The sequence below is a fragment of the Homalodisca vitripennis genome, chromosome 4, assembly GCF_021130785.1.
Source record: "Homalodisca vitripennis isolate AUS2020 chromosome 4, UT_GWSS_2.1, whole genome shotgun sequence".
Taxonomy (NCBI): domain Eukaryota; kingdom Metazoa; phylum Arthropoda; class Insecta; order Hemiptera; family Cicadellidae; genus Homalodisca; species Homalodisca vitripennis.
The window spans coordinates 35,257,482-35,282,626 of NC_060210.1; the positions used below are offsets into that span (position 1 = coordinate 35,257,482).

At 36.9% G+C, this 25,145-nt stretch overlaps 1 protein-coding gene across 6 annotated transcripts in view; it reads right to left on the minus strand.

The window, feature by feature from the left end:
- The window catches only part of LOC124359155 (ras-GEF domain-containing family member 1B-like), a 657,259-nt gene that overhangs the window by 261,153 nt on the left and 370,961 nt on the right, over positions 1-25,145 (minus strand). The window contains exon 2 of one of the 6 annotated variants that reach the window (XM_046811655.1): positions 916-1,754. The exons of the other annotated variants lie outside the window; for them this stretch is intronic. Coding sequence (XP_046667611.1) covers positions 916-1,704 — 789 coding nt within the window. The 5' untranslated portion in view covers positions 1,705-1,754. The remainder of the gene's footprint in view (positions 1-915; positions 1,755-25,145) is intronic. 6 annotated transcript variants of the gene reach the window in all.

The following is a 25,145-nucleotide window of genomic DNA, read 5'->3' on the forward strand; positions in this document are numbered from 1 at the left end:
CCGGAAGTTACATATTTACATCATACATCATCAATAACACATTTTAAACAAAGGGTTAAATCTAGATGTACATAATGTATGTGGTAGCATATTGTCACAATTGATTTTAGTTGTATATGACTGAAAGTATTCATAAAGAGCTAAACGGAATTTCAGGAGATTGATCCCATTTCGCCCCGGATATGCCCCTGCTACTTCTACATGTGGGTGTGCTCTTTCGCTGTCTAGAAACTACTAGCTAAATTTAGCTTACATGAGAGTTTTAATACTTTATTTGACAAGTGACACCCTCAAATATTATATGAAAAATGTGAATAAAATATATAACGAATTTCCGAGATCGGGAATTTGAATCAAGTACTCTACAACATCTATAAGAGTGTAAACCTGATACCTATTTTAAAAAAGAATGCAACCTGATAGAGCGTTCAAACTTTCAGTAAGATTCAATACATTTTTTATATAAATATGAAATATAAAAATTAAATTAAAGTGTTGAATATATCAGATATAACGGTTACGGTATTTAAATTATAATTGTATCAATAAATCTGAATAACATTATTTGAGACCTTAAGTAAGCAAATAAAATTTGGTATAACAGTTTATATTTCATCGTTATGGTATAATCTGCATTTAAAACAAAAAATTACCTTTTGCAGAGCAGTAAAAGATGAACTCTCAACCAGGCGAAAGCAATGATTACAACACAAGACATCAAACACAGGAAGTGGAGGACAGTACAGACATTACACGCTCGGCTGCCTTGACGCAATCGCTGACCGATTACAGCAGCCTCGCTCACAACTGGTTGGCTCAGGATATTACATCAATACACAGATAGATGTGTCATGTGTATATGTTTCCTTACTCGGTGAGTGGAAACAAAACTGTATCTAAGAGAAGATTACTTACCGCTGAATTTCTCGGCAGGTCTCGGCCTCCTCCTTGCGTCTTGGAAAGACGACGTAAATCCTCCCCCGTGAGGGCTAGACCTCTCAACCCGTTGGAGAGACCATTTGCACACGCGAAGTCCGGCTGGTCTTCCGAGTCCGTGAAGGTGGTAGGGGAATGTGACGAAGTAGTCGAGAGACTCTCGCTTTTCCTCGGTTCCGAGGAGGGAGAACTCCTCGTGGGAGTCTTCCATATATGACTAGAAGAAGTAAACAATGGCGATTCTGCCGATGTTGAAGCGTCACTATTGGGTCTGGAGGAAGACGCTGAAGAACTCGAGTAATCCTGTGGAAACCCGGAGGTCGATGTCGTGGAATCGATCTTCGTTCGACTGGTCGGGTTAGGAATGACTCCCACCGGCTCCCAGACCTCACTGGTCGTGCTGGTGTAGAAGTTGTCTTCTTTGGTTTCCCTCGACCTCTCATCCACCACTTGACCGCCCCGCGATACACTCACTTCCTCCCGAGTCACCACACTGCTCTTGACACTGAGGCTGGTCTCCAACCTGACCGGAGCCCTGAGTATCCCTGCCCGCACCAGGATCTGATTCAACAGGTCACAGTGAGGTACAGTCCCGTGCAGCAGCGCTTCGCGTATCGCTGCCCCATCCTCGCCCTCCAACTTTATCGGACAACCGTTCACCAACAGCACTTCCTCTTCCTTCACACACGACTTCTTCTCGCAGTCCACCACCTTGACTCCTTTGCCGAGGATGCTCTCTACGGTCTCTTGAATATCGGTGTCATCCATTTTTGCTAATTGGTTGTCAACAGCTACATGATTTCACTACAGCAATCGACCTAGAATAGATGCGATACAGTTAGACTTTACAATTATCAATACAGTAGCTGACCGTGAAGCAAGAACAATTTCTGATAAGGAAATAATATATTCAAACTAGGTATTATGAGTTGTGAATTTGGACTAATATTCCACCGAGAATGTTTTTCTAAATTAAACTTCAGATCTAAGAAAAAAAATATTTTCTAGTTTTTTTGAAAAAAACAGCCAACAGTTTTTAATAGGAAGCATCACACAATAGAACATTTCGTCAAATCCGGCATATAAACATCTAACAGTTGGCTAAGTATTGTGATATCAGTTTTATACTGATTTACAGAACACACTGTATTTGAATATTGGAGTTTATGTTCTGTACACTAATTGTAGTTTAGTTGAATCTATCTGACGATCCGTATCATGTTAACGGTTTTGTGTCAACCCTAACTAATCTAGTAACCGCTTGATTATAATGTTGGCTAATTGTATACGCATCTGTTACGCACCATAACACATGTTTACTGCATTACTATTTCCAAACATTACCCGTACATAAATACAATATATGGCTCTAAAGGTTTGTAATAAACCAATACGGAATCACGATACGGTTTTAAGAAGTTGAACTAGAATGGAACAATAATACAAAAATCCCCACTCCCGTTCCTTCCTTTTTCCCGCCATCTGCAATGACGATTGCCATATACCTCTGCTCTGTTCTAAGTGGTTGGTCGGCGAATGCAGACCTATTGTGTGATCAGTATTCTGTAGTTCAGTTTCAGTAATTAGTGATGTGGAGTTGTATTGTGTTGTGCATGTTTTACAGTAAGCAGAGTATGTTACAACATACGGGGGTGTCATGTTGTAATCTCCTTACTTACGGGTGTCATATCGCTCTAGATTTGTTATTATAACTTATATTATAGTTATGTTTCAGGGTAGTTGTTCACCTAATAAAGAGATCAGATTACAGATCTCGAAGCGTAGTGATACTTATTTTTTGTATCGGTGAACGATGGCTAATGTCCGGAAAAAATCATATTTCTTTTTCAATCCTTCCAACATCAAAACAATATTGAAGCAAAGAAAAAAATTGAAATCTCGCAGGCTTGTGAAAGTATCTCAACAGCGTACTTTACGAACTGTAATGAAATGAGAAAGAAACTTGTAAACACAGTTTTGTCATGAGTATCGCTAAAGTCAAACGTCGGGGTAACGCTCTCATTATTGTTGGATTTAAGGAATATAAAAGGAAAATCTAACAAGATACTAAACCGTTCTTCAAAACAGTTATCACTGTCAAACAAGTAGCTGTAAACGTACTGTGAAACAGTAAATCAGACAATGCAACACGGACGTGTTAACGATAATGATGGAATTGGGAGACGTGCCAGGCAGTTCTGGCAGGAACATCGCTGACACGCCCGTCACATTCCGGCCGTCACATCGCGTTACATTCTGATACACATCACATCCACATTCCTTCACTCGCTGAGATACACGGAACCGCTCTTGTGGCAAACATTACAAGCAGGTTCATAATTTTAGAGCGTGCTTGTGGCAGTTCTAAGAAAGAACATAGTATCAAATATAAGATGGAAATAACCCGAATATTAATTGAACTTGTACTGTATCTATCTTACACTAACGGCAATTTTATATACAATCTAGATTTAAATGTTAAACGTATAAAGAAAGAATTAAAAGCCTGCTGTAAGAAGGTGTATAAGGAGCCGTTGAGATTATCTGCTAAAACTGTGCCGTTGTTGTTTCATTAATCCCCAACTAAAATCTTATTACTCAATCAGCCGTACAAAATCCAGGTTTATTCCCTTGGGGCGGCCTACTGCCATGCACTTAAGCCTCAAGGGCTTTTTGCGCACCCCGGAAACACACCATGAGGCCCACCAGTCTACAACTTCAGCAGTTCCACAAACCGCCGAAAACAACTTATCAAGTCCTCCTGGAAAAATTCACCACCCCTGTCCAAACCACCAAAGATGGCATACCGCTCTCTTGCTATTGCGGGGCAATCAAAGAGCAGGTGCTCAGCAGTCTCCTCCTGCACATTACACCTTCTACAGAGCAGATCCTCCTGAAGGATGCCGACTCTGTGAAGATGCTTCCTCAGGTGACCATGCCCCGTAATGAGACCAATAACCTGAGAAGACATTGATCTGTTTCATGAGAGAAGGTCCGAAACCACTCTGGAGGAAGGTGACTGTAATACCATTCCAGGTTTAAAAAATGACATAGAGTTGTGAGCTAAAAAAAAATTTTAATTCTCAAACTATTTTTACCTTCCTATTGGACTTTATGAATTATGGGATATATATTGTTTTAAAGATAATATTAATACGCATCTAAAGTCTTTTTAATGTTTGTTGAAAAGTTTACATGTTTAGAATAATGCCTATAAACATTTGGAAATCACTTTCTGAATAGCCCACAAATATTGAAGAAATAAAATTGTATTTGATGCGAATTAATTATCATTTAAAATTAATCATATATATAATGATTTTATGACCGAAATTAAGAATATAAAAGTGATTAAAGTTTAGAATTAAACTTAACTGGTTAAAATCAAGATTTATGTCAATACAGCTAACTCTTAACTACATGAATTATAGCTTGACAGTTGTGTACAGTGGTTTGATTGATTAAATACATGCATCATAGCTACACAGTATTGTATAGTTGCTTGATTAAGTACATGTATTATAGCAAGTCATTTGAAATGAATAGCTAGACGGTTTTGTATAGTGGTTTGATTAATTAAATGGATGTGTTAAAGCTAGACAGTTTTGTACAATGATTGTTTAAGTGAATGTATTAGAGCTATACAGTTCTTTTACTGTTGTTTGTTTAACTACATGTATCTTAGATAGACATTTTTGTACAGTGGTTTGTTCAGCTACACGTACTATAGCTAGACAGTTTTTACAGTGGTTTATTTAAGTACGTGTATTATAGCTAGTTATTTTTTACAGTAGTTTAATGTGCACATTGTACAGTAAACATTGGACTACTATGATTATTTAGGTATATAGTTATATATAACCAAAGTAATGATTCGAAAATGAGAAGGTTGGTATATCATCTAAAATATTTTGATTAATCTGAGTTAACACAAAGTAAGGTATACACTATCGTGTCAGCTAAGTAACTAACGTTGTAAAGAAGACTTTCACACTTTGTATAAAGGCGATATAGTAAGATAGCCTCTATGTTTTGGATTACTCTACGCTAAAAGGTAGAATAGTGTACCTAACATATTATGTAATATTTTTTGATCCAACACCACTAAAACAGACGGGATATCTGACAGTATTATAATATAATATTTCTGCAATATAATTGTGCTACAGCTAAGTCTAAGATAAATCTCTCAGTACTTCAAGTATTGTTGTAATACTCAATAAGCCGGGCGTACAGGCAGTCAATTTGATTTTATCTCAACCTATTTGGTCTATGAATATTAAAAATATATAAACCTTATGAGAAAAATTAAAAAGAGCATGGCAAAGTATTAATTCTACCTTTAAAACGAACCATATTTCATAAAATTACGATCTGAACTAGGGAAATAAATTGTTTGAAGTTTAATATTGCCCTTATGGAATAAAAAAAGTTCTTCCCTACAGCCAGCTGGAGATATGATACAACGTACTATAAACTGCATTATTGTGTTATTTTATAACTATACATTTTATTTGAAACTGAACATGTTACTATTATGGGCCTTGTTTTTGTTGACGGCTGACAGTTTTCAATGGTGAGAAATAACGAGGTTGACGATCTGCGGAGTTGTTAAGGGGCAAGTGTCACTCCAGTTCAGCGACTCAAGTGACGTCACGAGAGGGCAGTTGTGAGCCTTCGAGTGTTCGACAGCCTCTTCAACTGTCACAAACTCCTCACCTCTGTCGCTGGGCCCGCCCGCTCTTGACCCTACAGGGAACTCTACAGGGAGATTCCATCAAGGTAAACAATCGTATTCAGTTGCTACCCCTGAAGGAAATAATATTTCTTTATTTACATTCATTAAGTTATTACAAATAAAATGTCAACGGATCTCAATTTAATATTATAAGAAAATAAATTTTAACAGGGAGAAAGAACAATTTGTGGAATTTAAATTATATTTATGTATACTTTTAACATATTCTTCATAACCTATTTGAACTTGATAAATGTGGATCCTCAATTATATCAATTGTAAACAAGGATTCCGTTAATTTTATACTCTACGTTACGATAAAAATCTGTCGCTAGATCCACAGACATTACTGTTGTACAGTATTACACCATATTTATTTGTACAAAGTCACATCACATATATTTGTACTATACAGGACCTTTTATGTTTTAATTTGTAAAAAATTTTAATAAACACCCGACATGCCGTTCGATATCTCTTGACAGAAAGGTCTATATGGACTTGAATATGGTTCATGCTAGTTGGGCAAGTTTGATCCAAGGAGGATTGATTTCGGGATCAAAATGTTAACGATGGTCAAAGTTGCAATATTCCAGCGAAAATTTATAATAAGATTGATAAAGATTGTTTTAAGTTCGGTTGGGTCCTTCAGTAATCGATCTGTCGGTGTATTTGTATTTCATCACTCATTGTAAATTTTTAAGCAGATACGATTTTTAAAATTTTGATTGAAAGTGAAAATTTGATGAAGCTGTCAATGTTATAAAATGAAGCAGAGCTATTTTATTTATAGCCTCCAGTATACCTAAACAGAAATGTACGTTATTTTCCTGCAAGAGAAAAGAAAAGTTTCCCAACTCGAGGGCAAACTTCCTTGTTCAAACGGAGTAGTTTGTAGTTAGTTGTGGCGTGATAGCCCCAATAACACGTTAACTCCAAACAATACAACTGAAACTACAGCTGTTGAGAGCGGCGGGCCAGAAGTAATGGAAGCAGACGGTGAGAAATTGGGGTAGATTGTAATCTGAGGGTTGTGGGGAGGGGGCGGTGCGGCAGGTAAGTCCGACCTCACTCTCTAAGTGAAGTTAACATCCCCTTTAAAGCCCGCCAGGCGAGATTACTTTTTGTTTTTGCTTTTCAAAGTACGAGTAGGCCCGCCAAGTACTGTCGTCAGGTAATTGCCACTTGTATTCGGCTTTCTGGTTCACTCTTTATGCGATGCCTTTTAATAACATTTGTGTAAACGTTGGTAAAAGGTACAGCAGGGAATATCCTGAAAGGACGGCTCGAACCGGTTATGGCTGCGACCTTTTGCCGTGGGACATGTACCCTTTACCCTTGCCTATATCACATTATAATCAATCGTGTAACTCGTGAATTATTTCTAAATGGATTTTGGAGCAGCAATTATACTTTAAACTATAATGTTAGTAATATTTATTGAAAATTACATTAGTATAATTTGTTTGCGAATGTTTTATAAGTTTAGAGAACACAGAAGGGTTATCTCGAAACAATGCGAAGAGTACGTTTTGAACCTATAAATCGCCTATTTTAAAATCTGTTTAGACGTATGTGGACTTCAGACTCCAGGAGTCAGTCTGTGTTAGTGTCAGATGCTAGACGACGCACTACGCGGAAGGTGAAGTGGAACAAATTAAATGTTCGTACTGAATCAAACGTTGTCTGACACCATATCCTTATTGTATGAAGAAAACTCGGTTGCTCCGCCGTTCTTTGTGATCATGTCTGAAACATCGTGGTGCACTCAATTGTACACCTGATGAGACAATGATTGCACCTCTTCACGTATATTAGCTGCTGGGAAAACCAGACAGAACTCTGTAGTTTTGGCGTCTGTAACGTCGGAACTATTAAAAGAATTCTTTTTAAACGTCTTCGTCGACTTTCTTATTTCTTATAAGTGGTCTCCAGATTCCAGGAGTATAGTCTGTGACAAGTTTCAAACTAATAGGCTAAATTTACGTCTTATAACAATATTTCTCTACCAAACTAAAATTGTAATTGAATTGAATCATTTATTGACACTTTGACTAAAATTACGGTAAAAATTGTTCATTGTTTGGTGTGAGTTAAGTGGTTGTTTATGGGGTTTAAACAAGCCCACTGCACAGCAAAGTATAAATGTACTTTAAATCTACCAAAACCATTATACGCTTGTGTATCCAACAGTACTTCCTTGTTTTTGTATTCCTCATAGAACATGCATGCCCATAGAGTGACCCTGCACATGCAGTGAACAGTTTATATTTACTTTCTATTAATATGGCACATGAGTTAGTTGTCAGCTGATCATCTGAGGCTCCGCTTTTAAAATGGGGCTAATGGTTCAAACTGTATTTTGAACAGGAAATATCTCCCATGTATAAACGTTTTACTTAAAAATGTAGTTTTTACTCTCCATGCTCATAATTATGACAAAATATGACTGTCTTATAATACTGATACTTTACAAGTTAGGAGTACACCACACTTGTCGCGTTACAGGTTTTTCTCTGTCTATAGCTCATTTTATTCTCGAGATGGTCTGCGGACAGACAGAAAACAAACGCATATACATTCCAGGCAGAGTGAGGAGACCGTCTCAGCCTGATGAGTGATAGATTTCAATGACGCTCAGTCAAATCCCATTGATGGACATGCACCTTATTAACTAATTCTTATCAACCTACAGATGAAATCGCTCTCGAAATGTCCTGTGGAAAGTAGGCTGTAATAAGGTTCAGTCACATCCATCATCACACGACGTCGTCTAATTAGAAGATGGCAACAAATATCAAATTGTGAGTCCATAGCTCAATTCCTTCATGAGATCCAGCGTAAAAAAGCTACACAGGCAAATAGAAAGACATAAAAGGATTATCTGAGAACTCTTACAAATAGCTAAGCATTGTATACAAAATTTTAAGTGTATAGCTCCATTAATTCTCGAGATACAATACTGATTTATGTATAGGCTTTGCTAACCCTCAGCCACATACCATACAGCGAGATTATTGGCGGCTGTCGTCTATATACCAATAATCTGATAAAATGGAGTATCGAAAGACCCTGTAGAATTTAAAAGTCTTTGTAACCAATGGACCAAATATCCATGTTAAAAAATTCATCTCACATAAATGACTTCGGTCTGTTTACAACTTTGTTTATTCTATAATTTTATCATTGCCACCATGGTCACCCACAAGATTAATGGATTGCTCAGTCTAATTCTATGGAGTTACCTGTTCCATCACTGTCCTCGATTTTCCTTGCATAGGAGTGAAACTTCATGTGAAGTGTCACACCACAAAATTTTTTCGTTTTCAGAATATCGAGGGGTTAGAGAAACAGAAATTAGTTTTTTCAACTACTCGAATGATAGGTTACGCTAACTCTCTGCCAATAATATTTATTCAGTATTTATTTTCCCACAAGAAACACTAATTATTTACAATTATAACGATTTACAACATCTTATCGTGTATTCCAAGCAACATTATGTCACGTTGTAATAAAAAATCATTGAACTAAATCTCATGCATAAGGTATTAAAATCATAAGAAACTCTAATTAATTGATAACGATTTACAACATCTTATCGTGTATTCCAAGCAACATTATGTCACGTTGTAATAAAAAGATCATTGAACTAAATCTCATGCATAAGGTATTAAAATCATAAGAAACTCTAATTAATTGATAACGATTTACAACATCTTATCGTGTATTCCAAGCAACATTATGTCACGTTGTAATAAAAAGATCATTGAACTAAATCTCATGCATAAGGTATTAAAATCATAAGAAACTCTAATTAATTGATAACGATTTACAACATCTTATCGTGTATTCCAAGCAACATTATGTCACGTTGTAATAAAAAGATCATTGAACTAAATCTCATGCATAAGGTATTAAAATCATAAGAAACTCTAATTAATTGATAACGATTTACAACATCTTATCGTGTATTCCAAGCAACATTATGTCACGTTGTAATAAAAAGATCATTGAACTAAATCTCATGCATAAGGTATTAAATTCATAAGAAACTCTAATTAATTGATAACGATTTACAACATCTTATCGTGTATTCCAAGCACCATATTTTAAGTTATAAAAAAGATCATTGAACTAAATCTCATGTATAAAGTATTAAAACCATAAGAAACTTTAATTAACTGATAACGATTACTTCTTATCGTGCATTCTATTCAACATAATGTCGCGTTATAATACAAAGATCATTGAACTAAATCTCATGTATAAAGTATTAAAACCATAAGAAACTTTAATTAACTGATAACGATTACTTCTTATCGTGCATTCTATTCAACATAATGTCGCGTTATAATACAAAGATCATTGAGCTAAATCTCATGAATGAGGTATTAAAACCACAAATAACATTTTAAATGTTCGTAGTAGAACACAAAGCTATAATGCAAGCGCCCGTCTCCTAAAATGCAAATATCTCATTAAATGATGCCGCCCAAGGAGCACGCATTTCATTAAAGCGTGCTGTGACGATCTGGCTTTTCTGAATATCAAACTGAACGACAACACTCCTTCACGTAAAGTCAGCCACCTTTTGCGCAAATACGGGGAAACATTGATTTTACAATCAGGGACATTTTATAAACTCCCTGTGGAAGTATCGTATTTCTGTATGAATAAATTATTTTTAAAGAGGGGGACGTCCCTTCCCCGCCACAAGGGCGCGTGGCGGAGCGGTAGCGGCACCCTCCCGGCAGATGTGAGTCATGGATGGATGGTTCAACGGCCTCCGACAACCACCCGGCAGCAGAGCTGGGGTTGATAATAATACATTTTGCTCAGGAAATTACACCCCATTCAATTTAACTCTACCCTTAAGGGATTTTGTAGCTAATTTAGTTCGATTGGTAACATTGAACCAATTTAGTCTGCATGGATTTAATTGATATAAAATAGGGAACAAAAAATAAACAAACAAAATATTCTGCGTTGTTAGAATGCGTTGTTTGTTCTCTACTGCACCTTAAAAAATCAGTGCTAAGAAATGGTTTAGTAAATCAAATCAAAAACACAATTACATCTAATCTAGTAGTCACGCAACTTGTTTAAGATTAATATTTAATCTGATGAAGTGTTCCTTGTTTTGTATACTGAGCCACGTTTTATCAAATTTAAGGCTGTCTATCAGTTTGGAAAATAAAAAAGAAAACTTACTATTGGATACTTTGGACAATGTTGTTAATGTGTAACACCATATTTTATATATTAAGGACGCTTATTTTTATTTATGTATGTCTGTTTGTAATGCTACCAAGAAAAATACTTTATTTGTTGATTGCTTAAAATATGGCAAAATTTGAATTTCATAAAAATCAGGTTTTATCCATAAACTCACATTTATTCAAAATCATGTACAAGACGAACATTTACACATTTTAGGATATTCTTCTGTTCTTGTTATATTTCTTTCAGTTATTGTGGCGGGTTTGTATTTTGTAAATGGTGAAAATAATTCTTTAATATTTGGCCAATACTTATATCGTGGTAAGCCAAATAACTATACTAAATTACAATAGCTAATATTACGGTGTGAATTTTAAGCAGTGAAGTAAGCAATGGGCGTATAAACATTGAAATTTAATAAAGCAGAAGAGGTATTCACAAAGTTCTTCGTATTACTTTTGACAAAAGGAATAAACTCCTGATCAAGAATCCAGGCATTAGTTACAAAATACCCAGTATTTTGAAAATTGGCCAACAAGTTGTTATTTGAAACGAGTTTTTTATATTTAACCGATGCACTTTTAACGATCGTGGAGCAATTTAAATTCAAATATAGCGCGCTTCAGGAATCCGTGCTCGACAATAGACACTTTGACGAGATATGGAGAACGTAATGAACAGATATAAATGCATGGAAGCGCACGCGAGAGGAAGAGAGAGCAGTCGGCTTACCGCTGAAATCCGAGCGGGAGATTGGCGCGTTTCTGTTACCACCAGCCTCTGTCAGCGCTAGCGCCAGGACTGACATATCCGCAGTCAGATACCATATCCTTATAACCGCGACGTGTGCCACTTCGACAACAAGCCAAAATGTCCTGCCTTTGTGAGCGAAAAATCTTGAACGCTTTTGAGCCGGCTGTAGTAGAATGAACTTGAAAAATGTTAAGACCTTATTTTTGGCCGTAGGGTTATAACATATGTCTCATTTTAAAGATGTATTAATACGTTTTTAACAACAACCAGTAAAAGTACTAGATACAGTACGTAGTATTCAGTAATACAGTCAGTATGATGAATCTAAAGTGATACATGCTTTGTTAAAGGTTAACAATAATAGTGCTACCTAGCATAAGTCGTACCTAGCATAATGTATAGTGTATGAGACACGTGAATGTGAGTAGAAACAGTCAGGATGGTGTATCAGAATGGATAAATTCTACCTGAAGTGTTGACCAGTAATGATTTATAAATAACTTAACAATATAGAAAAAGTACAAAAGCGTTAGTGGTCGCTTATTATTTATATCTTTAAAATAAAACATCATTCATAATTCTTTCTACGGCCTAAAGTGAGAGCTTTAGAGGTGTCTGAGGTTCAACGTTGTTTGTATATGGTTAACATAAGATGGCCACTAGCAAACCCAGCTCCTAATTCATTGTACTTAAGTACCACATGGACAAGCTGTGTGAACTTCTGAACGGAAAAATCTTAAGTGATGAGAACCTAATAGTTCATTCCGTCTGACTGGCTGGCCGTCCATAGCAGCAAATCCTGGTAAAAAACGGTGCTCAGCTCTCTGTGAACGACGCGCGGTTCAACCAAAGAGTGCTTGCTGAAGGACAAAGCTCTTTGACTGTTTATACAGGCCATAAAGAGGCGTCTGGCCTGGACAGTGTTCCACTTTATCTAAACACCTTATCGCAGCCTGTTGATATTAGATGCCAACACGAACTGAGAGCCGCCATTACTAGTAGTGCTGTTACTCTCCAATCGTGTTCTAATGATAAGAAACGTAGTTAGGGCTTAACAATCCTGTCTACAACTTCACCTCAGATTATGTTATCTGTACTTTGATCATTTTATCTAGCAGATTACAATTATTTTCTAGAAAATTAATTAAAAACCTTCACTAATTAACTTTATTTGACCACTCTTACCAGATTATAATATTTATCAATATTGCATTAGTACTGATTTTCTAGCAAAGAAATCTTCATATAATAATTATTTTCATTTCTTTATTTTTGATGCACTATGAAACTTTTACGACAACCATACTTGAAATATTTAAAACGCAACTTATATTATGACTTAAGTCATAGAAAAGACTTATGCTTAAGACTTAAGCAAAGTTCGACATGTATAAATATAGTATGCGATATGTCATTGTGGGGACATAAATAATTAGGTTGCGGGTATAGTTCTTAGGATTAATAAAAACAAACATGAAAAAATCGTAAACCATATTTGTGACTAGTTCATTTAAACTGTAAAAGAATTAGCTCCTAATACAAACGTACCTTAAATTATATACTTAAAGTAACAGTTCACGTTCCACTTTTGTTGCTTCCACCAGATAACCTATAGGTTGTTTCGTGTACAAATTAGTGCTTTAAATAAAATAATTAAACAGTTGAATTCTTAAGAACAACATTGTTTAGATCAATTATTATTTAACGCTAAATTACAACTACTATCGATTTGGGACGGTAGGGAAAACAGTTAATTTATTCTTAAAGTTTATAAATTGCCATAGCTCTCTCATTTAGACCATTATCTACGTAACATTAAGGCGCTATGCAAATATGTATATTTGATACGACTTGTACAAATAACATATTTATGAAAACGACAAGATGGATATAGGAGTATAAATTAAATCAGCAGCCCAATTTGTACCAACCGAAACCATATCATGTAACAGGATCGGTCAACCTACAGTACGTGTGAACAGAATTTAATCAACACGAGCGTGTTCTGTACAGTGGCCCTGTGCCGAGATCAAAGCCCGTATCGCCCGTCAGCAACCCAATTTGTATCATCCGAATACTATATCAAGTAACAGGATCGGTCAACCTACAGTACGTGTGAACAGAATTTAATCAACACGAGCGTTCTGTACAGTGGCCGGTACGGAGATCAAAGCCCGTATCGCCCGTCGGTCACTGCCCTCGGCCGTTATCAGCCGACTAAAATAAATTTCCATTTGCAAATGCAACAAAGCAGCAAGGGTAGGAAACAATTAGTTACGAGGGGAAGGGCAGATGGGCGTCAAGTTTCAATCCCTTTAAACATCTGGCTTCCTTTGACTCCCAAAACTCCTCTCTTGTTTTTACAGCTTGCTTCAAAGCGCCAAAACGAATTCCAAATACAAAAAGTATTCGTGAAAAACAAACAATTTATTTTACAACACTGTAATAGTTTTAATTATAATATTTATAACTAAAACTATCAATATTCTTTAAACGGTTTCATGTTATAATATGACCATTAAATTAGTTTACTCTATGCATTCTCTTTATAACTAGAAATTCAGTAAATTATCTAATAATTTTAACAAATGGCATATATTTTTATCCATACAGTTTGCCAATTTGCTCTGCCCTAATATCATCATTGAAACTATTACATATTCATTTTGTTTTGTCAAATAAACCGGTCAAGGCGTTTCTTTCCATATTACTTCTTTGTAATACTTAACTCATCTGGAATAGAATATTGAGAATATGCTCACGAGTTATACAGTGAAAATATTTATAATTAGAATCTCGGAAATAACTTACAAATAACTGTATATTGTGTGATGTGCTAAATAAATTATAAAATTATATATATATATATATATATATATATATATATATATATATATATATAAACTCCAGGCTATGGTAATTACAATTGTTTGCTATTTAATGGAATTTGTTATTTTTACCCGATGATTGCATAAGATGTCAAAAACCCAGTTGGATACAATTAGTGTAGGAGGCTTTCATAAATACCAGAGGCTGGCTATACCAGTAGCAATATTGTTTGCACGGAAGTTAGCAGGATATCTGGCAGTAAACAGTTTGGCACGCGCCCACAGCACGTGTGTTGGATATACCACGGCCAACTCTTATTTGCTAAACCCATCATGTTCGTTGTTAAAGCCTTACACAAACAATCAGCAGGTTATATGGGTTGAAAACTATTTGCACAGACGCAAAGCACGTGTGTTGGATATACCACGGCCAACTCTTATTTGCTAAACCCACCATGTTCGTTGTTAAAGCCTTACACAAACAATCACCAGGTTATATGGGTTGAAAACTATTTGCACAGACGCAAAGCACGTGTGTTGGATATACCACGGCCAACTCTTATTTGCTAAACCCACCATGTTCGTTGTTAAAGCCTTACACAAACAATCACCAGGTTATATGGGTTGAAAACTATTTGCACAGACTCATAGCACGCGTGTTGTATGTATGACGGTGTATTGTTGTTATTTCAAGGTTAAACTGTTTATTACAAGTTTACAAATAAACTGAAGTTACCTAATAGAGACAGGCTGTGTTAAAACAACACTATGCGTTATACTCGCATTACCCAGTACTAATGACCCTAATAAGCAAATGTGAAGTAGGAGCGTCTATATAAGTATTAAACAAATCCGTATTGCATGATCCGTAATGACAGATGGTAAAAGAATTTATGTATTTCATCATATTAAAAGTTCAAAGACGTTCGCGTGCAAATGTTTATCAAGAAACAAAACACATACACACGCTTTATTTACTTGAAAACTATCTCGAAAATGTTAAATTTACGGAAAGTTAATATTGATTATAACTTTAGATTATAATTGCACCCTTTACTAATAAGTACTCAAAGCCTGATGCAATGAGTGGACTTTTAAGAGGATTACTGGGGAAGTGTGCAAAATGCCTTGGAAGGATTCGGAGGTAAATTTAACCTTATATACCTTTATATATATATATATATACATAAAGTCAAACATGACTGACACTCATTACTTTCATGACGTTTGCCATTTTATGGTTACAATTAAATCGTTTACAAATGAAGCCAAATAACAATTAAGAACACCGAAATACGGATAAGTTTGGGGGACTCGAAGCGTTGTCTCTTGATGCCCGTACAGAATAAAATGTTCAGGAGAGTGCCCACTGCCCATCCAGGAAATTAGCTGACATGTTGTGCAGATGGGAGCATGTAGGGAATGTGAGAACACATTCTCCATTGGATTCGCACATCGCTGCCAACAGTGCAAAAATAAAACTGACTCGTCACCCACATCATACATTATTCAGTGCAGAAATAGTGCAAACGTGTGCTAACTGTATAGGCGACGAGACCTAGACCCATAACATAGTAACACATAAACTGTACATATATTGTATTATTCCTTGCACACTGGAGGAAAGAGTTTTACATTAGATAGATATTAACCCTTGCAGAAAATTCCACGGATTTTAAAGCGTGACACAGATATCATAAAGTTGGTGCAATGGGTTGGAAGGTTTCTTAGTATTAAAGAACTAATCCTGAACAATAACTTATTTCAAGATTAATAAAACATGCTTTTGATCAATCACGAGAATTATAGACGTTCAAATGAGGAAATTTAGATTAATTTTGTAACCACATCCTGAAAAAATAAATGTGATATATTTACAGTTTGCGCGTAAAGTGTAGATTTAGGAAGTGACAAAATTTTAATGGCTTTTCAAAATTAACTTTGTATGAAATATGGTTTAAATAATGAAGTGCCTTTGGACAACAATTATTATCTTTAGAAAACTACTTTTAAACATACAAAACACGAGTTCCTTCCACTCACCTTATATATAAATACTTTAAAAAAATACCAATAAATATCCACCACTAATAGTTTTATTTTAGACCTGATATAAATTTTAATAGATTCTGGTTTAAAAATCTTACAACACATACAAGGCTTATCATAAAACTTTTTAATCTTTTCCTGATTTTACAAACGGTGTCTTAAAGGGATGTGGCCTTGAATTTTAAATAAAACATAAAAAAATAGTACAACTAAACTCTTACTATACCATCAGATAGATAATGTTTAATTTAACAAAAAAATTGTGTTTCTATAATTTGTTACCATAAGGTTGTATTTCACTGAACCATTTCCCCACACTACGCCGTACACATATTTCTCGTATGTAGAGGTTTTCAGGCCTCACTCATTAAGACGCTAAAGAACTACAAGATGGGCCGAAAGGACTATTTTTGGTCGGGCCCCGACAGGGTAAGCCACGTGTTTCTTTTGTCACGGTCACCATTTGTCATCCTCGGGAATTAGCGGAATGACTCGGCGGAACAAAAAACTGGCTGCCACCTCATTAAGCAAAAGGAGGCAATGTTTTTTTAGGCAATGACTTTCTCGTATATTGGGTTTAATAGTGATTGCTTGCATTATAATTCAGCATGATCGTTAGAAACGGGCCGACTTAGATGGAAGGAAGTCAAGGTTTTTGCCGGTTCGCCAAAAGTTTAATTTGTCAGCGGCCTCTCTTACGGACGTGATTAATGCTCAGTCGAGTCGATCTCAGAGTTGCCGCGAGGAGCGCTGCGATCGTTAGCGGGCGTAATGAGACGTACCGACTGTCTGTCTGTCTGTCTGTCTGGCCGTATCGGTGTTAATGCCGCATTCTACAACACTGCAATAATGACTTCCGCATTATCTCATCCGTAGCCAGCTGACATACCAAAACGAATCGGAGAGAGTCTATGATCGTAAGTGCAACATATCGTGCTGATAAAGGGATCAAAAATGTGTTAGCACTAGTATTAAGAAGATAGGATAGTTACCGTGTCTTTGATACACATCTGAAATAAAGTTACTGTGCACTGTAGGAAATTTATGAGAAACTATCATTATTTTATCAATCAATTCAAATTTTTACTTAGAACTGTAATTTAAATCATTAAGCTTCAAATGCCAATCCTGAAAATTGAGCTTCTACCGATGATTGCATGAAGGCAGATATTAACGTTATTATAACTCATAACGAAACTGATACCGAAGTTATAACCCGCAAAGGCGATAAACTAAGCAATAAAGGCATAAAATTGGATAAAAGTTCATCATCTGAGGGGATCTCAGTGGTGATATTGAATAAAGTGAGTGCTTAAGAGGGAGGCAAGGAGACGTACTTAACCATTATATCTCCTCGCCGCCCACACAACAACCACGGGTTTTGTTTGAGTAAATTTATCCTCGTAATGTATTGTGTTGTAATCTATGAATTTTTATGTCAATTTGTAATACACAATATCTACACTAAGTAGAAATTTGCTGTGGTAATGAAATAATCTTAAAACTTATAAAAAAGTCGGAAATGCAATATATATATATATATATATATATATATATATATATATATATATATACAGGGTGTATATTATGTCTGGAAACACCCAAATATATCCTTTAATAATTTAATAATATATATATGTAAAATTACTGACTTCAAGGTTGTCATTTTTAAGTAATATGATACCAGTACATTCTAATAAACGCATGCATTTGGATTGTTTCCATGTAATGTTCTTGATGTCTTAATTGTTGTGTAACTAATCTCTTAATGGTGTAACTCAATTTATTATTACTTTATATATTTATTAAGTAACTGGCATTAAAACTTTGTAAGATGGATCAACTCTTTCCACAATGATTCAGTAAATAATACTTGCTCCATCTATCTTTAATTAGTTATCTATTATTAGACGTCATAATTACTCAAGATCCAAAAAATTAAGCTATCATTGTTTATTCAGATCTGATATGTATATTTACCAAACTAACAAGTGTGTAATACTTTCAAATAATATTTTATTAGTAAACGTTTTAACCATTCAGAAATAACATCAACCGAATTATAGTTTCGAGAAAGCTACAGTTTAAAACTCATTTTGAATGTCAAACAAACCGAAACAAAATACTGGTATTGCCGACACATTTTGTATTAAAATAATAAACATATTTATGATTTGTATACTGTATAGATAACATTGTATGAAACTATTAGTGATTCTATACAACTCGAGTTATATAAAACGTTTAAAACTCTCACTCAAAACGAGAACCATGCACAGACAGCGCTCGTACTCATGTACAATAATAACAGTGAATGTTCACTGTCACAATCTACCGCCTCCATTACTCCCACCAGGACCGGACCCACACCTTCAGCCTATCCTTGCCAGACGTTGAACCACAGGTAACTGGAAGTTTAATCTTTTTCTGAAACTTTCTAAGGAAAGTTTAATATCTGATTATTAAATCGTGACTGATCACTTTATTCAGCCAATTTATTCTGGACCATAACTTTCTTTATAATATATATTTGTTATTGTAAAATGTAAATTTATTGTTCATTTATACGCTGTACAAAGTGAAATTTTCGTTTAGTACACCTATCTACATTTATAAAAGCTTCCTTGCCCTTAAAATGACTCAAATATTGCCATAAATATTGTATCGCCACTAAAACCTATTTATATAAAAAAGAAAACTTAAAGCGGAAGGTCAAGCACTAAAAAAGAACGCCGAGTGAAACTACTGAGTGTTGTGTGCTGATTGTCGGCAAAGTATAAATTATTTGTCTACGAATCGTGTTATTGTAGTATGCCTACTCTAATTCGGTACACCCTTAACTTTGAACAGTTTGTATTTACTGTAGTGCTAAATATACTTTCAAATTTCACGTTAACTGAATGTAAGAATGAATTTCTAGGTTATCGCAATATGTAAACAAATTTGTAATAGAGTTTCCTCTATTATTAATTATTTAATTAGTTAATTCCATTGAACACTGCACCACTGACATGGTTGAACGCGTGATATTTATTCCGTGTCCACACAGCCGCGATGATATGGCGGCCACGTTTGAGAGATGTCAGCTCTGACAGTCTCGTGTGTGACTAGGTCTTGTAAATAAAACCTCAAGTATTCAGCAGAGGACGACAGTGCGGGTACTTGTCGTTGAGGTAGCACGTGGTCGGCTGTCGTTCTTTGCAAGAGCAACCTGAAACGTGTCCGCCACGTTTCCAAGTGATCGCTTATCTAGCGACTGGTAGCCTGAGGTAGCACGTGGTCGGCTGTCGTTCTTTGCAAGCGCAACCTGAAACGTGTCCGCCACGTTTCCAAGTGATCGCTTATCTAGCGACTGGTAGCCTGAGGTAGCACGTGGTCGGCTGTCGTTCTTTGCAAGCGCAACCTGAAACGTGTCCGCCACTTTTCCAAGTGATCGCTTATCTAGCGACTGGTAGCCTGAGGTAGCACGTGGTCGGCTGTCGTTCTTTGCAAGCGCAACCTGAAACGTGTCCGCCACTTTTCCAAGTGATCGCTTATCTAGCGACTGGTAGCCTGAGGTAGCACGTGGTCGGCTGTCGTTCTTTGCAAGCGCAACCTGAAACGTGTCCGCCACTTTTCCAAGTGATCGCTTATCTAGCGACTGGTAGCCTGAGGTAGCACGTGGTCGGCTGTCGTTCTTTGCAAGCGCAACCTGAAACGTGTCCGCCACTTTTCCAAGTGATCGCTTATCTAGCGACTGGTAGCCTGAGGTAGCACGTGGTCGGCTGTCGTTCTTTGCAAGCGCAACCTGAAACGTGTCCGCCACGTTTCCAAGTGATCGCTTATCTAGCGAGTGGTAGCCTCGCTTGGCTCTGCAGCAAGAACGTTCCCATTTAATAAACTGGATCGGTACTTTTAGTTAGCTATCGTATATCCAGCCACGCTAGTCACGTGCAGTGTCGAATAGCCTTTAATCCTGAAGGCGCTAGAACCTTTTATTCTCATATGTCTACAATTACCTCGGTCTCTGCCAGACTACTGACCACTTTTCCTTATAGAGACAACGGATTGCTTTTTTTACTTTTTTTCCCATGAGAACATTCTAAACCTCATGCAGTTTACAAAGATATTTTACATCGTCGTGTTATGGGAGGTCTCATTTTAAAGTTACAATTAATACACATCTCAAATTGTATATTCTGAGTATATAAAAAAAGGTACAAAATTGGTTCAAACATTGGTATGAAAAAAACTAATAAAATATCGAAAAATCTAATAAAAGCATTTGGATACATATCAATCTTTAAAACCAAATGGTCGCCATTATAACCGGTTCTAAAATTAAGAATTAAAAACCAGGTACTTTACTTGATAAGGGACATCACAATAAGTAATTTTTATATTAGACGACAAACACTTGTTTGGAAAAACATATTGATTTATGCACTACTAATGTCATCTTAAATTTAGCAATTAATATGGATATTTAATCACAATATTCAATATGAGCACTTTTAGCTAAAATACAAATGTCTGTTTGATCGTTACCAAATTCTGAAGTTGCAAAAGGTATAAAAGTACTATATAAAAAACTTTACAGGTCGCTATTTTTAAAACTGTTCAAAAAATACTTGCGAACATTACATATATATATATATATATATATATATATATATATATATATATATATATATATATATATAATACCGCAGTACGGAGTGATAGCGGCTTCAGTATGTGAAACACCCGTACTTACATGAAGAAAAATTAGGAATAGGTCTAAGAATCACCGGCGACCGAGAGTCACTACCAGTACCAGATCTCTGTTTCTTGCGGACCCTCCAATCAAAATTTCCCCCAAGAGCAGGGATTGTTGTGCAAACGAGCATCAGCACGGCGCGGCGAGCGGCTGCTGAGTACACCCTCCCCCAACATTGCTGACGCTTCACTGGCCCCGCTAGAGTGATTAGTCGTCAGCCATCAATAGTGCACAATTTCAGTTGTTGCTCCAACACAGAAGCTCGTTGTTATGAATGATCCGAGGTTTTATGGAATTGGAGCAGATAAGTAATATTTATGTTAGAGTGTTTGCCAATTCCAACCATTCGTTGTATGCATTGTAGCTATGAATACATCACTTTAAAACATGTAATAACTCTAATAAAATGTCTGTAGTAAAACGTTTTTGAAGCTTTAATAAAAATTGTTTACATCACCCCTTTTTATACGACCTTATTTTTAGTTCAAGAATTATGTTTAATTTTATTTTCTTGGAGAGGGTATACTTTTTGAACTCACGTTGAAGTAAAATATATTATTGCATTTTTGCCTGAATATCAAATAAAAATATCACACAGACTAAACAGCATTTGGATATGTATTAATCATAATCCATCTTTAAATTTATGCACTATTCTACGACTGGTTAAAGCTCGTTAACATGTTAAACATTGTTTCTGTGATGCTGAAATCAAAATGACCGCCTCTATAGCCGACACTTAAGGCATTAAAAAGGTTAATAATGCACCAAAACTGTACTTCGCTTAGGTATTTGGGTAATAGATGCCTTAACGTACTCACAGTAGAATGACTTCATTACATTAAAAAGTCATTATTTAACAAAAGTATAATCAGCTTGGGATAGTGTAATACAATCCGCAGGCTAAAGTAGTTGGTTACTGCTGTAGACTACACTAGAGTGAGCCAGATTGGCACGGAATAGTGTTTTCCTCAACAGGTGGAGCGGTTAGATGGCGGCGTGCCGTCCCACACAACAGGTGATAGATAGACACGTGTCTCCTGTCACTATAACCGCCAGCTATATGTTTACATGACAGCGCTAAAGATAAACGCCTTTTAGAGATAAACTCTGCTGTCAAACAGATGAATAAGTTGGTTCCGATATACACTAGGTATACCTACTGCCATGTCTTATGATACCATCGCTACCATTTCACACGCCTATTTCATTATTTTTGTCGTGTTTTATAATCGTATTACACAGCTGAACTGCCTTATCCTCCACCACCTCACCTATCAAGGTCAGTGTGGGCATTCTGTAGTCTCTCGCTTCCACGTAAACACTACCTCGCCATTGTATTTAACCAGTATGTAAATCCATTATCCGGAATAAGCGGCATGTCAGTTCTACCAAGCTGACCTTGACATTATTCTTCACTTATTTTGCTACACAGATTGCTCTTGTCTGAGATGAGGGTTTGGCAATGCGCCTTACACGAGAGGTTTCATTGGTTTCATATGATCTATTCGTTTTACCGATTATAGCATACACCTCAGGACTCCTTCCATCTTGTTTTTATTACTTTGGCACATACTATAATATTAAGAGGCTTCATTGAATTATATACAAGATTATATACTTTGAACTTTGAATAATGAATTTAGTGAACTAAATCGTCGCGCTGATAGGCTTGTCTCGGTTTGACGAACCACAGGATTTCTTACCAGGATTTCTTGAAGTTTGAACACGCGAATGTTGATCAGCGTTTCTCGATACTATATCGAATCTGGTCGGACCAGGTTGCACTTCCGGCTGCATAAGACCCTAAGATGCTAAAACAGAAGCTAGGCCAAGGCTGTGCCTCAAACGATCGAACTCCAGCTAGCCCAGCCCCCTCCGACCAAGACGGACGAAACAACGAATTAAGTAGAATAGTGTTTGGAGGGTTTAAGAAAGTAAAAAAATGGATGTTAACAAATTTCGAATTTGGTCACCACATTCAATACATTCTCCTACCAGACTAACAGACGAAAGTCCAGTATTAAAAATATTGAAAAGCTTTAGGAGTTAGTAAATTAGCATTATTTAAAGTTGTGCTAGACTTTTTAAAATGGACAAGTGAGGATTATTTTCCAGTGTAAGTTCAATTTACCATAAAAATGAGGTACAGTCCCAAAATTAAATTATATATTTATTTACTATGAATATTATTTGCTTGAAGTCCAACCTCATACATCAGAATGAAAGTGCTACATTACAAGAAACGTAAACAGTGAAGGTGGAAGCCGGTGCGGCGGCGGCGGTCTCTACACTGCTACTGGGTGAGTTCTACTGCCGTTGACCAGGTTAGCACGACCACTGCGCGCTGGCAGTGGATTCAGCACTGCTCTTGGCCAAGATGGCACGACCACTGCGCGCTGGCACTGGATTCAGCACTGCTCTTGGCCAAGATTGCACGACCACTGCGCGCTGGCACTGCATTCAGCACTGCTCTTGGCCAAGATTGCACGACCACTGCGCGCTGGCAGTGGATTCAGCACTGCTCTTGGCCAATATGGCACGACCATTGCGCGCTGGCACTGCATTCAGCACTGCTCTTGGCCAAGATGGCACGACCACTGCGCGCTGGCACTGGATTCAGCACTGCTCTTGGCCAAGATGGCACGACCACTGCGCGCTGGCACTGGATTCAGCACTGCTCTTAGCCAAGATGGCACGACCACTGCGCGCTTGCACTGGATTCAGCACTGCTCTTGGCCAAGATGGCACGACCACTGTGCAGCGGCAGTGGATTCCACACTGCTCTTGGCCAAGACGGCACGGCCACTGCGCAGCGGCAGTGGATTCCGCACTGCTCTTGGCCAAGATGGCACGACCACTGCGCAGCGGCAGCGGATTCCACACTGCTCTTGGCCAAGATGGCACGGCCACTGCGCAGCGGCAGTGGATTCCGCACTGCTCTTGGCCAAGATGGCATGACACCGACGCGATGGCATTGGATTGTCCACTGATGTTGGCTAAGATTACACGACCGCGGTGGCGGTGCACTCCACTGTTGTTGACCCAGATGGCACGACCACGGCGCGTTGGCGACGCAGTGTCGGGCTCGGGGCCGGGGGTCGGGTCGCCCTGATTTGTGTGACAGCTGCCCACCTCGCAGCCCAGCAGCAGTACCCGGTAACGGTAACAGTATTCAGTACCCGTGGCTGTGCCTAGTGCTCCGGAATGTACCGACAAATATTAAGGGTGTACAATCGGTTTTCAGTAAGATATTTTAATTTCAATGTTAAGACAAAAAAGTAAAAAAATATTGTAGGTTAATTGGATCCAAACTTGAAATTAGGTGCGTCGAATAAAGTTTGAAGATAAGCATATGAATTCTTACGACTTGGTAACGAATATGACTGAAGAGAAAGACTTTTTTGTACTTTAAAAATGCTATATACGTTAAAAACTTACGCTTCATTTCATTTCATAATGTAATTTACTTAAGTAATGATTGATCAAAAAACTGGTCGTTTCTGATAATGGGAGTCATTTTTGTTAACCCACACCAAACCACATAAACTTTCATAGGTTTGTTTACATTCTGATATTTTATTCCTCTCAAGCATTTGTGATCACAGTTCCCAGAATTTTGTTCTGTTAGGTGATAGGCATCATCTCGAATGATGATTATCTTTCAAAGCCATCAGTACGGAATGCGACAGCAAGATTAGATAAGGAAAATATAAACAATATACTATCCCCATTCTCGTAAAACAAGGTAAATTCTTCTTCCGTAGGAATGTAAAACCTCACACAATTTGTGTATGAGATTTTGCAAGGTCACATATTTATATCCTTATACCTTCAGCACTGTTTCCTGTGGCTTCGTTACACCATTCTTTAAAGTTAC